Below are 14642 nucleotides of genomic sequence, written 5' to 3' on the forward strand. Positions count from 1 at the left end.
GTCCTGGTTGCAGTATCACTGTGGCTGCTGCTTACCATCCTGAAGTAATTTGGAACTTTTGATCATAATTTAGGATAGGAAGTTGAGTAATTTCTCCAGAAATGTCCACATTGGTTGATAAAGGACATAACCAAGAAGAATTGGAGACACCCTTTCTTCTGTTTTGACACCACATTTCTGCAGTCTGGTGCCATGTTATATGTGTGTGCATTTACTACTCTCCATTTATTGGGCTAGTGAAAGAGAACAGAGGAATGACATTTATACACAGGTGAGACAAATGGGTAAGAAAAGTTTGTATTGATTTGCTGTTTAAATCATATTCTAAGTCGTTCCATGCAGCAATTCTATTAGCTTTTATAATTTGCTATTTAAACACATTGTACCAATGCAGAACTGAATATTGAAAGATCCTTAATACATAACTTGGTAATTAATAGCATACTATCTTGAGAATACTGAAAATTGCAGCAGGAAAAACTAAGCTTAGAGATATGGGAAGGTTCCCTTTTCCCTGGGGGATATTACAGGCTAGGTGCACATTTGTTCAACATCTAAGATTATAACGTTTTCAAAATTCACCGATTTATGAAATGGTCTTTATTTGGGTTATCTTTTATCCTTTCCAGCGTTTTTTTTTGGTTTTTTTTTTAACACAGCCTTTCCATTAAAATGACACATCATGACATACCTAGCAAGGGGGCTGCAAACTTCTTACAGATGCTGAAACATAGAGTGTAATGCTGTAAATTGTACAGACTAGGCCTTAAAGTTAACCATTATAGCTAAAGTAGTATTTTGTAGGGTTTGGAGTTGTTTTTTTAGCAAGTCTGGGAGTGTAATAATGTAATCCAGTTGTGACTCATGTCTGTTAAAACTCAGAAGACAGCCAGATGTTATTGGGTGTGAATCTGTGCCTGCACACTACAGAACAGTTTAGCAAAATCCTTTGCTTGGGCTCTTTAGAGGAAGACTCCCTTGCCATTAGGTCCATGAATTGGTCTTGTTTTTCCTAAGGATTTGGTTTTGTAGAAGAAAGCCTTGAAAATACAAATTTACCCAGATCCAGCTAATGGTAGAAGAATGTGAAATGTAGATGTGAAAATCGAGCTTTCCTTTCCTAAAAGTTGCAGTGAAGGATCTGGTTCACAGCGTACTTGCATGCAAAGCTTTAAAGGTTTCCTTTCAGTCCATTTTGAGTTATTGGTGAATAGAGGGGGGAAAATTATTACCCAAATGGAAGAATTTTTTCCCACTTTAATTAGTAGCAAGAGGGAGCTGTATTCTTTGAGGCTTTTTGTTTTTCTAAAAACAATTTTCATCTCCACAATGAAAGCAAGTGAAGAAGTTTCAGTACAGAGGACAGTTTGGGGGGGAAAAAAAGCAAAAAGTTGAAGCATGTAAAATGAAGCTTGGTTAAACTCCCAGTATCACTACAACTATGGATTCAGCTTTGAAGAATCTGTAATAAAATAGTGCTATCAACTTTATAAGCATTCAGATGATCTTAAAAATCTCAGTAGGAAATAAGAAGGAACCTTTGCTGAGGACTTTTCCTGAAAACCTTCATAATCCTTTCAGATTCTGCAGGGATTTTGAGTCTCAGCAGTGTCAGATAACTCTCTCTCATTTAATAGTAGGTTTGACAAAATTCTGCATATTCCCATTTAAGAGCTGGATTTTTGAAATGAACTTTTAAAAACTGTTTCAAGACAAACACTATTTTCATAAACAAAGCAATTCCAAAAATATGCATGACTTTGTGAATGGCCTTTGTGTTTGTGTTTTAATAGAAATAGATTGATTACAGGTGTATGTCTACCTCATTTATAGGTTATCTGCTGGCAACTTCAAGCAAAACGTGCATTAATTTCTTAAACTGAAAAGTAACCTATGTACTTTCCTTTGAAATACAAATAGATCAACAGAAGAAAATAGATTTTCATAAATTCTCCTGGAAGTCAATCTATAAACCAAACGAAATGTAGATGAGGAGTGAAAGATGCAAGTTCACTGCTTCTTTTAGTCTCCTTTATTTTAAAGTGCTGTAAGGAACAAACTCTTTTGCATTCCTATGCTAATAGGACACACTAATCACTGGAAAAGGTGATTCTGGTTTTGTTCAGGGTTTATGAATTAAGGGTTATTACTGGAAATGGCTCATTTACTCTGTATGGGTCTGAGACAGAAAGTCTGAGTCCTCTGAAGCTTTTGTAAATACACGTTGCAGAATCTTCCCAGACTGAGATGTTTGCCTGTTTGTAGCTGGCTAATCCAGAAGTGGTTCCCTGATAAGGTTAATGCCCAGTTAATTGCTCCTAGCCTTGACACACAGTTTAATTGCTATTTGGCCAACATATGCTTGTTGCTTGCTCTGTGTAGAATTCTAGCGGATGTAGTGATGCGAACTACAGGCTGGTGGAGGGCAAACAAAATAAATACAGTATTTTATGTTCTTTTAATTCAGGGCCAAGTGGATTTGGATGAAGTGTTTATTTAGTTTGCTGGCTGCTTCAGATGCTGTGGCATATTGATTCCTTTTATTACTAGCAGCCATTTAACCTGACCTCTCTCAGATCCAGTATTTTAAAAGCCATAAATTTTAACTTTACTTATGAGCAAGGACTGAAATGCTGTGAAAGCCTTTTTATTAGCAGAGCTTTGCCTTATTCCATGTTCATGTGTCACCCATGGCAACAATATTTAGTGCATCTTAAATTAGAGCGGCTGTTGGGCAGCTTGGTGGTGGTGGGGTTAGCAATAAAAAGAGCTCATAAATATCTCAGGCATGTAGGATTCACTGATCAAAGTGTGGGCAGGTGTACAAAAGCAATGCCATGATTAGCAAAAGGTATTCTTTTCCTGATTATTTTGTTAAAAATCTCTCTTAATGTTCACAGATAAGGAAGATTGTGGTTTTTTTTTTACTTGCAAGTTAAATTGCTGATATTGAAATGTATTTTCCTTTGCTGCCTTGGCTTTCTTTTTTTACAATAATCATCTTCCTTGTTTCATTAGCCTAAATTAATTGCCAAACAACACTTAAAGCAATCTTAACATGCAGCTTATGTAAGTATTTATAAAAATGTGCCCAGGCCAAAAATTGATGCATACCACTCTTTGAATTATAAGTAATATGATTGTTTCAAATTTCTTTCTGCATTCACATGTAAAGAACTCAAAAAAGGTTTTAAATTAGTGACGTAAACACAAAGCTTAATATGAACTTCTTGAATCCTTCTAATTTGTTACTTCTGATTTAAATTAGTAATGTTTAAAAATATTATTTCAGGCTTGATGATTAAGACTGAGTAATAATTCAGCAGCTTATTTCAAAGTAGGCCTAAGACTTAACAAAATAGATCATAACCATGATTTTAATGTAAGTTTTGTCTTGCTTTCTGCTGTTCTGGTACTGAAGAAGTTTTCTCATCTCTCCCACAGATGCTAATGGTAATGCTCTAGATGTTAACCTCATACCATCAGAAGTGACTTTGTTTAAATATTAGTGCAGGGACTCTTTACTTCATGTTAAACTTTGGCCTGGGAACAAAAATGTTGGTTTAGTTTGAGAAGCATCATTTATATCAATTAGTCTCAGAAAGTGTCACATTTCCCAATCTTTTAAAGCTGGATTTAAATGTTTGACCTTTTCAGAGGGCGGGTGTGGAAGTAGAAATAAAGCAATCACAGGGTACTGGAATTTTTTTGCTACTACTCAGTTCCAGACTGATCAATTTACGAGGTCCCACTGGGGAATCCTGTTTTCTAAAAACTGGACTTTTTCCTGTCTGCATTGCTTCTCCTATTGCAATTTTCCTCTAGCAGGTTGTAACAGCTATATCTAAAGTCAGTTTATACATAAAAATCCTTGAGGAGAAAGCTCCTGCTTCATACAAGATAAGTAGTTTGATTTATATTGGGACCTGTTTGAAGGGCAAGTGCTCCAGTTTGCACCAGCTAGAGGGAGGACACTAATCTGCTGGAGAAAGAGGGATTCAGATGTCTAAAACTGCACTGGATGCAGGGCTATACTGTGAAATGGAAGGTTATGTGAGAGGGTAGACTTCTGTAACCAGATTAAGAAAAATAATTATTTCAGCAGATAAGATCACAGGGTTTCTATGCAAAGACAGACTTGGCTGCATTTTGTCTGACATTCAGCACTAACCTGGGAAGTGCAGGTGCCCCTTCACTGAGGCTTTTGCTTGAACCTCTCCCTTTGCTTCTAATTCTTAGCTTTAATATTGTTGCACTAGAAAACTTGTTAGCATTTTTGAGATGTTAAATGCCTTACATATTCTTTTTGAAATAGTAGCACGTTTCATTGCAGCATTGTTGTTGGTTAGTGATAACACTGTAGAAAACAGCAACACCAGCATATGTTTCTAAGATGACAATAGTGCATTTTCACTTCTTGCCTAATGGCTACCTTATTCCAAGCATTTCCTTTTCAGCTGGCTAAGGCTCAGCATACCTTCTGGGCCCCAAATTGTGATCTGTCATTATTCATAGCTGAAACTGCAGTTTGTGCAAATGTGGGCTAAATTGCAATCATTACATGTAGTAAAATAGATTGAAATATCTTTAAATCTGAAGATGTAGCTGTCTCTTACAATCAGAGAACATGTTAAATTCTCCTATGCTTTGATTTCTCTTTATTAGATTTTGTTTTTCTGTCAGTTGTGGGGTTGTTCTGTGTTCAGTATTTCTGATAATTATTTGGAATGCTTAGATTGAGGTATTAAATGAGCAAAACTAAATATCTTGTCTTTCATATGTAAGTGCAATATAGTGATTCTTCTCTTGCTTTTCATCAAGCCCTTAATCTTTTCAATGTCACCTGTATAAATCAGTGTTGAAGAAAAAGCTACTGTGTGATCTGAGACTTTTCTACAGAAATGTTATATTAAAGCTCTTGATTTAAAAATCACAATCTAAAAGATGTAATGACTTTCAGATTCCTCCTTCCTAAATAATTCTCGCATTGAATTGGTGGGTGATTGAAGGACTAGCTGAATATAAAAATATTGGTGAGAGGAAAAAATCCTTTGTAATTGTGCATACTATGAATCCTACCAGAATAAATGAAATTACATTAAACAAGTGGTTAAGAAAGAATGGAACGTGAAGTACTTTACGTTGCCATATGATGTTGCAGTCTTGCTGGTCCGTTAGGTTGGGATAGGCCTGGGTTAAGCGGGACATCATGAATGTTACTCGAGGTGTGTTTCCAAAGGAGAGCAGGCACTGAGCTGTACCTGCTTCCTTCGTAGCTGTTGGCATATCTCACTCTGAGTCCTACCACTAAAGAAGCCACCATCGATGCTGCGTGCTCAAACAGTTGTTTGCCTGCTGAAAGTAGTCCCATGTTCTCCCCAGGTTCCCAGTCTCCACAGGGTAGAACACTCATTGTTTTCATAGCTGTTTTCTCTTTACCACATGAACCTCCACTATGTGCAATGCAGTAGTGTCACCCTGAAAACTAAACCTTCTGATCTTGTTTTCATAGTTTTAGTTACTTTCCCAGGAAAGTAATGTAAACGTAAGTGTTTATACATTCCTTCTAAGAAACATCCTTTGATGGACATTTCACACGACCAGTGTGATTGGGAAGGTGGTAACTTGGTTATCCAATCCCTGGTCATTGTCAAGAATCTATAGATACTGGAGTCAGAAAATAAAGCTACTTCCTTTCTTGTCATATCACTGAGACATATTTACGTGAATCATTCCATGTCCTTTAGCGACACAGCAGGAACCAGGACCGTATGTTTAGGTCACTGGTAAAAACAGAATCAAATTATTTATAATTTGTTACAACTTTGTGTTTATTGTATTTTCTCAGTCTCAGTGATGCTTTCCCTTCTTTTTTCCTTTATAGCTTTTTTTTTTACCTGTGTCTTTCAAAATGTAAATAGTAAGTCAGTCTAGATCACATATTTATGTCCCTCTAAATAGTCTCCTTTAGGCATATTCCCATAGTTTTGGTTTTCAAGAAGAAACATTATCTAGAAAATAAAGTTAATGATAAATATATAAAATGTTTACCCTTTAGAGTGTCTAGGGATTGTATTTCATATAGAGTGACAGTGATTCATGGCTTCTCTTCCCTTTGTACGTGCCTTTGGGATGGCTTGCATTGCCCACAATGCCGTGTCATTTGCTTCCCTTTTATTTTCATGGCCAGCATCTTGCTTTTGCCATATTTCCTTCAGCTGGGCTACAAAACAAAAGAAAGCAACATGCAGATGTGGGAAAAATATAATCTTGGAAAGACCTGACTAATAGTAATAACAAAAGAGCAGAAAGCAGGTTTACTTTTACCAGTACATTTAGAATTAAAAAATCTGTGTTAGCCATGTTGGCATTAGGCAGAAAATTAAAGTATGTGTAACACCATCTTTCAGTTAAAGGATGATCAGTTACAGATAACATCAAAGAACCAGCAATTTGATTTCAGCCAGTCTAGGCAGGTAGTGATGTCAGTTGTTGTTTTCTCTTATAAATTCAGGAGAGATGTATAAAGTAATTCACCATTTATAAAAACAATAAAGTGGATGCTTCAGTTGGATTTTTATCATTGTACTACAAGAAGCAGTAAAAGGAGAGCTCAAGATTTTAAAATCCATAAAAAGAAACATTTTAACACAGTGAGAAATTGAATTTCTTATTGCCAAACAATGTTTTTGTATTAGAAATCCAGGTAAGGCTAGATATAAACACACACCATGTATCCCCAGAAATGCTTGTTAATAACTTGTAAACCATAAGAGAGGGTTTCTGTTGTTTATTTGTTGGTTTGTTTTTTTTTTTTACCCATGAGATAAATAATCACATTTTCAGGCTTACAGCAGTTCTAAAGGTTTGCAAAAATGAAAAAGGTACTGGCATAGGCAGGGGAAGGAAATTTCCTCATTTGGGATGCAGTCCTTGTCCATTATGGAGTCTTGTGCATTTTTCTGGAAAGCATCCAGTAATAGGTGCTGGCTCAGAAAGTGAGGGGACAGGCCTCCCTGCTTAGGGAAGCTTTTTAGCTCCTGTATCTTCAGCTGTGCTCTAATATGTGATTACTGTAGCTCTATAAGGAAAGGGGACAGGAAAAAAAGGAATAAAAGCTGAATTGTAAAAAAATACAATTAATTTGTAAAAAATTCTTACTGTTGTTAGTGAAATTTCATACTAAATTATTACAGTCTTAGAATGGGTCAGCTGAATGCTCAATACCAATCTGAGAGTAAGGGTTCTCAGTAAGTTTTTGAATAAATGAGGACACCTCAGTGTGCTCGGGTGTCTGAGTCATGGCGTGTGGGGGGAGGCTGAGCACACGGCTCAGTCTGTTCCATGTGCCATGTGAGTGCGTCACTCCAAACTTCAGGTGTTGCTTGGATTTTCTTAGGAATTCATAGGATTTCACACGCCTTCATACACTGCAGTTTTCCAGTCTGAGGAACTGGCTCAGCCTTTATATAAAACAGGCTGTAACCAGCATTTAACTTGAGGCCTTATTTTCAGGTAACGGAGCGTTGACTGAGTGCAGTACAGCCTGCACTGGGATGTGTGTGTGAACACTTGTGTGCTTTTCTGGCCGGCCAGGCAGCTGTAGCTGCTGGCTGGAGTCAACACTGGCTGCTGGACCTCCCGATGCCATGGGCCCACATGGCCGAGCTGGAGGCAGGGATGTGTCCAGCCCTTCCTTGCAGACTCTGCAGTCACTGTGAAGCTGTTCCTGGTGGATGCTCGTCCCGGGAGGCTCAGCCCGCAGCGTGTCCCTCGGTGTGCAGCCCTGCCGGTGGCTGCTGGGCCCTGGGCCAAGCAGCCCACCAAGGCTGGCTGGTGACTGCACCTTGAGAGAGCTTCCTCTCTGCTCATCAGTGCCTTCCACTTGGCCTTTTTGCCCAGTTATTTTTCCCTTTTTTTTTCTCCTGTGATAGGCACCGCAGTGCCTCCTACTGATGCACAGGTTTTTAGTGATTTTTAGTGCCTTTATGTTCTACAGAGGTCATTCCTCTAACTCTGCTTTAGCACTTGCTAATGTGTCAATAATGGTAGTCTCCAGAATTGCAATTAGTGAACAGAAAAACTGTTACACTGTGTGGTAGAGCAGCCAGGCTTCCCTTAAACCTGTTTGTCTCCACACACACCCCCAACCCCCGACTTGTTTTCAGCTACGTATCAGGCTGCAGGTAAGGGAAGTGTAAATTACTTTATGTAGACACTACTGACAAGTCTCTATTTGGTGCCAATTCTCAGCTTTTTTACTTTTAAGAATTCACTGTACATGCTGTTCAGAATTACTTGCACTCTAGGATTGCTAAAATCACAGCAAATCATGCTAACATTCCTGTCTTTTATGTGACCCTTGAATCCCTTCAGGCATGGCAGTATGGACAGGTAGGTGAAGGGCTTCTGTTATGTTCTTCTGTTGCTTTTGTTAGGACTACTTAAAAGTTGAAAGCAAAAGCACTTGAGTTTTCAAAGACAGAAGGCATATTGCAAGGCAAACTCTCACTCAGTGTTTCTATGACACATTTACCGTTCTGTCATATAAAAACTAAGTAGGCACTGCAAAGGCTTTTAAATTAAACTGTGAATTTCTTCATTGATTGGAGTGCATCTATTCATTGAATTTTGTTCTTTACCTATTCCACTATCATTTTATTAATACTAATTAACACAAATGCTGCCACAAAATAAAGCCTTTCTAAGGTCATATAGTCAAGCATTTAAAGAGAGAGAATGTTTGGGACACTCAGTATTTCCTCTGTTTTTCTGTGAAGTGCTTCCTTAAGCCTGTAATCAGGGAACGAAGCTGTGACAGCAACATCATTTATGTTAACCTGTGCTTTGCTTGTTTCTTGGAAAAGCTGCTGTGCATCTTAGTATCATAGCAGCAGTTTCAGCTTGAAGAAAAAGGTTGGGTAAAACTTAGAACTAATAATGTATCTTCTCTCAGGAGAAATGTGTTTGAAAATATCAACCATTCATACAACCCATCTCCTAAAAAGCAAAACACTTGTTGTGTAGCAGTGTTTGTTTTTGTGAGTCTAAAGATAATGCGCTCCTTGAGACTGTTAGCAGTGTCCAGTTGGACATCACTGGCAAAGGTGGGGGAAGCAGCCCCATTCTCATCACTGGTGTGAGCTTTACAGTGGCACACAGCGAGCCAGCTTTCGCCCAACACTTTGTCAGGTCTGTAAATTATGTGCCATTCCCTCCAAGTCTGAATGGGAATATCTGCTGAACTAGGTTTAACTTGATGTTATTTTTAGAACAAATTACATTGATTGCATACTATTTCAAAGGCCCCAAGTAATAAAGTACACAATTAAATGTTTCTGACTAGTTTAATTTCTCTATGTGGTTTTTGTTATAAAAACTTAACCATTTGTGTTCCAGACCCTTCTGGCAAAGATTTTGGTCCTACTCTGGGATTAAAGAAGTCCAGTTCTCTTGAGAGTCTTCAGACTGCTGTGGCTGAAGTAAGGAAGAATGAACTCCCTTTTCACAGACCCAGGCCTCACGTGGTGCGGGGTCGGGGATGCAATGAGAGCTTCCGAGCTGCCATTGACAAGTCTTACGATGGACCTGAGGATGGAGAGGAGGGTATGTTGCTGATGGCACTCACTGAGAGAGCCACCTTCACTTAGCACTGCTGAGGGCCAGCTAGATAGAGCACCATGAGCAAGTGATTTAGTCCAATTTAAGCTGATCACATTTTAAAAGCTATTCACATCTTCCACTGAATAGAGCTGTCTCTGCAGTACCCCATCCAACCTTGACTGGGTTTAGTGTAAAGTCTTTCACTGATCTCCTTTGGGGCAGGGGTGGGTTGGAGGATTTAGAACTCAATCCTTAAATAATTATGTTTTTCAACTTCAAGAAGCAGCTGCTTTCTTCAGATTACATTAAAAATTATCTCTCTTGTTTTACAATTCCCCCTTTTCCAGCCAGGAAATTTGTTTCATGTTGTAGATAAGGCAGAGTGTATTGATAGCACCCTGCTGCTCATTCTGTCACTATGGGTTTTATAGACCCCAGTCTGGAAATACATCTCCTTTAGTATGGAGCATAAAACTGTGCTTGGATCCTGAGCCCCCCAATAGAAAGAACATGGCTCTTTTCCAGCCAGACAGAACATTTTATCCATTTCTTGTTCAGCCACTAGAATAGAAGGATTCCATGGAGTGAATGAAGTAATTTTGTTATACAGGTTGGTTATGCACACACCGGAATCTCTTGCTGAAGTAAGCTCTCTCTTTGAAACCCAGCACATGGTTTTCTTGAGCTGATGGAGGTTAACAAGCTAGATTTCAAATAGAACAGTGCTCTACTGTATCAGGATCTTTATATCAGGAACAATAACTAGAAAACAATTCATTAAAATAATTCTGTGTTTAATTTACAATATAAATCTATTTAAATCCACTAGATCTGTTTAGTCTGCTTTTTAAATTATTCAATTAAATGAGTAAGTGTTGTGAGTCATTTGAGCTCTTTGAAGACACTCTTGCTGTATTTCACATGTTTGCATTTCAGTGGCCCATAGCCATCCTCATTGCTTCTTTTTCATTCTGTGCAGATGGTGGCTCTGATAAGAGCTCTCACTGTGGTCAAGAAGCTCAAAATGTGGAATCTGGCCCTTCAGGGAGCCCTGAGATAGAAGATGCAGAAATCAAAGCAAAAAAAGACAAAAAAACTAGGGAGAAAGAGAAGAAAAAGGGCAAATCTAAAATCAAAGAGAAGAAAAAGAAGGAAGAAAATGAAGATCCAGAAAAGAAAAAGAAGAAAGGCTTTGGTGTCATGTTGAGGTATGGCATTTTACAAAGATAAACAGCCACCCATTCTCTCTGTAAGATAGGAAACAACCAATGCTCTCGTAAAGTAGTGGAAAAATTATTTCACTTGGACTCAAATAATGTTTATGTTATTGAAAAAGAAAGCAGTTTATACTTTTACACCAAACTTGTAACTGCGGCAGAAGACATTTGGCAGACAAAATGTCTTTTTGTGCCTTTGAAATGCATTCCCATATGTCAGAAAAGATTCAAGGTTTTAGGCTTAAAACAAGCATGTATCGGTGGGGAAGGATTTGTGGGGAGTATTTCTGAGTAATACAAATCCTGCTCCCACTCAGACCTTTGCCTTCTCTTCCCTTGCTTATCTGCTTCCTTCACAAGCTGCTGGGAAAGCAGAATTCCTTGTGTTACTGCAAAAGTTCTACTAACATTTGCAATTGCTGAGAGCCACTACCTATGAAAAAACCTTTGCTTTATGGCTTCAGCCATTGCCTGCAGTGAACAAAAGTTCACTGTCCTCCCTGCCCAGCATGCAAGTGTTTGGATTTTTGCTATGGCTCTTTGTTCTGTGGCTCTGCATACTCTAGAGTAATCAGAGTTCTCATTTCCTTGGTTTTGCTGGAACCTTTGGTGCTGTAGGCACTGGTTGCTAACACCCTTCCCTCTGGTACCTGTTGACTCTGTGGAGGATTTAAGTGTTTAAGTAGCTCTTTGCATTTGATACAGGGTGTGTGATGAAATTTTTTGGTCACGTGGAGGAGATAAAACTAAAGGACAGTGCAGTTACTCATGGCACTGAACACTTAACATTGGCTTTAGGAAGCTATTGGTGTTTCTTGCCATGCTGAATTGTAGACAGAACACATATATACAAAAACCACAATCATTGTTTAGGCAAGGATACATTTAACTTGTAATCTAAGAAATTCAAATGCAAGATCATTCACTGATCATGGTGTTCATTAGGACATATAATGTATGAACTGCCTTACAACTTTCTGTCACTATGTTCTCTAGAGTAAAATTATTTGTGTTTTAGCTGACTTTCTTCCATGTATCAGCAACTGCCCTATCAACTTTTGAACACTGTGGAGACACTGTCAAAAATATACAGGCATGCCTGTGTGCCAGATTTTCATGTCAACAGTTGTTAGTGTTCATAAGATGTACCTGGCTGTACCAGTCTGCTTTCAAATGGGCTCTTGAGGAACCGAGGAGGCAGGTATACCCACCTGTGCATTGCGTGTGCATTTGTCTTCATACTGCTTAAATAAATAGGACTTAACGTGGAAGGGTCGTCAAAAAGTGAATTAGGAGGGTGACTTCAAAAACTCTCTTGTGTATCTTAAGCTTTATATCTCTTTTCATTCTTCTTTTTACCTCTTTGGCATGAGTAGGAGAGAAGAGGGGAGTGGCACAGAGGTTTGACAAAAGGATAAGTACTGTTTCATGTATCGAAGATACATAGAAGGTTCAGAGTTTGAATTGTAAAGTCTTACAGGGGTATTATATCTGAGCCAAAAAGAATGTGGGATGATACCAGAATCCAAAACAAGCTATTGTAGTTGACAGAAACTCTGATAATGGTCAATATGCAAAGCTAGGAACAACAGGTTGCTACTATTTGCAGTGATTCCCTCTTTAAGAATGTATTCCACAATTTAGTAGTACACAAGGTTTACACATCTGCTCTTTACATCAACTTGCCTTTTGTTTAGATTGATAGTCTTCCCAGCTGACAGTGTTAATAATATTTATCTGTATGGCAGAATAGATTGGGAATTTCTATCCCACACCACTGAAAATCTCTACAAAACAACAAAGATGGAAGCAACATGTTAAAATAAACAAAGAAGGAGAAGTAGGTAAGAACTAACAGTTCAGCTGGGAGGTTTTTAGAGGTTCTGTGTCCTTGTTGGTATTTCTTTCCAGAATTTATAAAACTTGAAAATAAATTCCTTCCTGAACAGGTGAGAGTATTAGGGAATCCTAGACATGATAGACATGAAAGAAGGGTACAGACCTGTAAAACAGAGCTTGAACAAGAGTAGCCAGTGTGAGTTTACAAAAGAATTGGGGACCATATGTCCCCAGTTGCTAAAAGATGAGCAAATCCAGACTGGTATTTTTTCAGACAGAAACCGGTGTGTATGACATGAAAAGCAAAACCAACTGATCTGAATGTTGTTAAAAGAAATAATAGGGAACTAATAGTGGCATTCAGAGCAGGTCAAATACCAACTAAATACTAGATTCAAGAGGTATTTTTTCAAACTGGAGTCTTGTACTAATGTGAAGGGCAAGGAGTGTCAGGAGGGATGGGAAGGAGGATTGAATGATAAGTATTTTAGCAAAATGGATAGAAAGAAACACCCAGATTTTTTTATGATGTTGTGGGAATGAAACTGGCATGTTTTATTGGTAGAACATCTGTGGAAGGAAAGAGAAGTTTAAGACTACAAAAGTTGTGAGCTTCTGCAGCAGGCTACTAATTCTTGGTATCTTAAGAGAAAGAAGTAGAGAGAAGTATTTAGAAACTGAGATGGGCCCAGTTTTTGACATGATGAATTTAAATCAGAAAGGGAACCTGACACACAGGGGGCATTACACATGTAAACACTGTAGTGGAGCAGAAATCTTGGTGAAGAAGGAAATCTGTAGTGTGCATTTTGTATGTACAGTGGTGGTTGCGCTGTGATCCACCACATGTGCAACCACCAAAAGGAGAAACAGAGCCCTTGTTAGACTGACAGGAGAGATAAAGCCAAGGGAAAAAAGTTATGAAAGCAAGTGGCAGGGGTGAGAAGAGGAAATATATTCCTGGGACTAGGTGATGTCATGAATTTTTTCAACTAGTCCAGTGACTGCAGCCATGTGACAAATCCACCGGGAGCTGGAAGCTCCACTCTGGTATGTTTATACTGCCTGTAGCTCATGGGCAGCTTTGTTCAGAGCTATTTCAGCTGTGCAGGCATGGTTCTGCTGTGCTGTGGGATGCATCCAAACAGAAAAACAGACTTGCTGAACCCATGTCAAAATTGGCTTGAGATAAGTAGGAATTGAGCATCTGTGGTGAAAGCTCCAGGACCAGAAGGACAATGAAAAAGAGAGATCTTGCCAGAAAGCTCAGTGCTAATTAAGACACATGCATTTTCTGGTGAATGACATAGGGTCAGATGTAAAGGACAAAAGAAAGTAGAATTTGAGGCTAAAACAGCTGCTGGAAATGTCCTACTTGTCTATGGTGGGATTTTTGTGCTGTGCTTGCTGGGTCATACATACAGCTGTAAGAAGTTTTACCTTGATAGGGGCCATGTGAATTGGCTGGCTTCTGCTTTATAATCAATAACAAAGCATTTCAAGATATTAAAACCAAATCCAAGTACTCAGCTGTAGTACAAGAATTGTTGAGCTTTAGTCTTTTGCATCTGAGATTTTTGAACATATTGGAATTGCTACTGCATTGGTTTTTTGCCTTTTTTTTTTTTTAATTTAACAACAGAAAATAGCAAAGCTGTTAGCAGTTGCTAACAGATTTCACTTAGTGCCTCATCTGTTGCTCAGCTGCTATTTACTTGTAGTTCCTGGTCTTTTTTTACACATACAAAAAGAAGAATGATTGCTTTCCTGCTAAGCTTTTCCTTGATTGAAGCTTTATTTAGGTGACTGTGATTCAGGGAGACCATCAAGAAATCATGCTTTTATTTTTGTAATCATTGTTTTTTTAAAAGACCTGTTTTTTCACTCTGTATTAACTGAAACTCTTAGCTGCAGCATATTAATGACTGTGGCATTTGGGCAAAGTAGATTAATGTACTGGAGGTTTGAAATGCAGATGACACT

General features: G+C 38.4%; 1 protein-coding gene across 5 annotated transcripts in view; it reads left to right on the forward strand.

Annotated features, from left to right (window-relative positions):
- Positions 1–14642, forward strand: part of PARD3B (par-3 family cell polarity regulator beta) — a 393890-nt gene that overhangs the window by 247079 nt on the left and 132169 nt on the right. For all 5 annotated transcript variants that reach the window (XM_058839501.1, XM_058839502.1, XM_058839498.1 and 2 more), the window contains 2 exons: positions 9400–9606; positions 10583–10811. In XM_058839501.1, the coding sequence (XP_058695484.1) occupies positions 9400–9606; positions 10583–10811 (436 nt within the window). The remainder of the gene's footprint in view (positions 1–9399; positions 9607–10582; positions 10812–14642) is intronic.

The sequence above is a fragment of the Poecile atricapillus genome, chromosome 5 (assembly GCF_030490865.1).
Source record: "Poecile atricapillus isolate bPoeAtr1 chromosome 5, bPoeAtr1.hap1, whole genome shotgun sequence".
Classification (NCBI taxonomy): Eukaryota; Metazoa; Chordata; class Aves; order Passeriformes; family Paridae; genus Poecile; species Poecile atricapillus.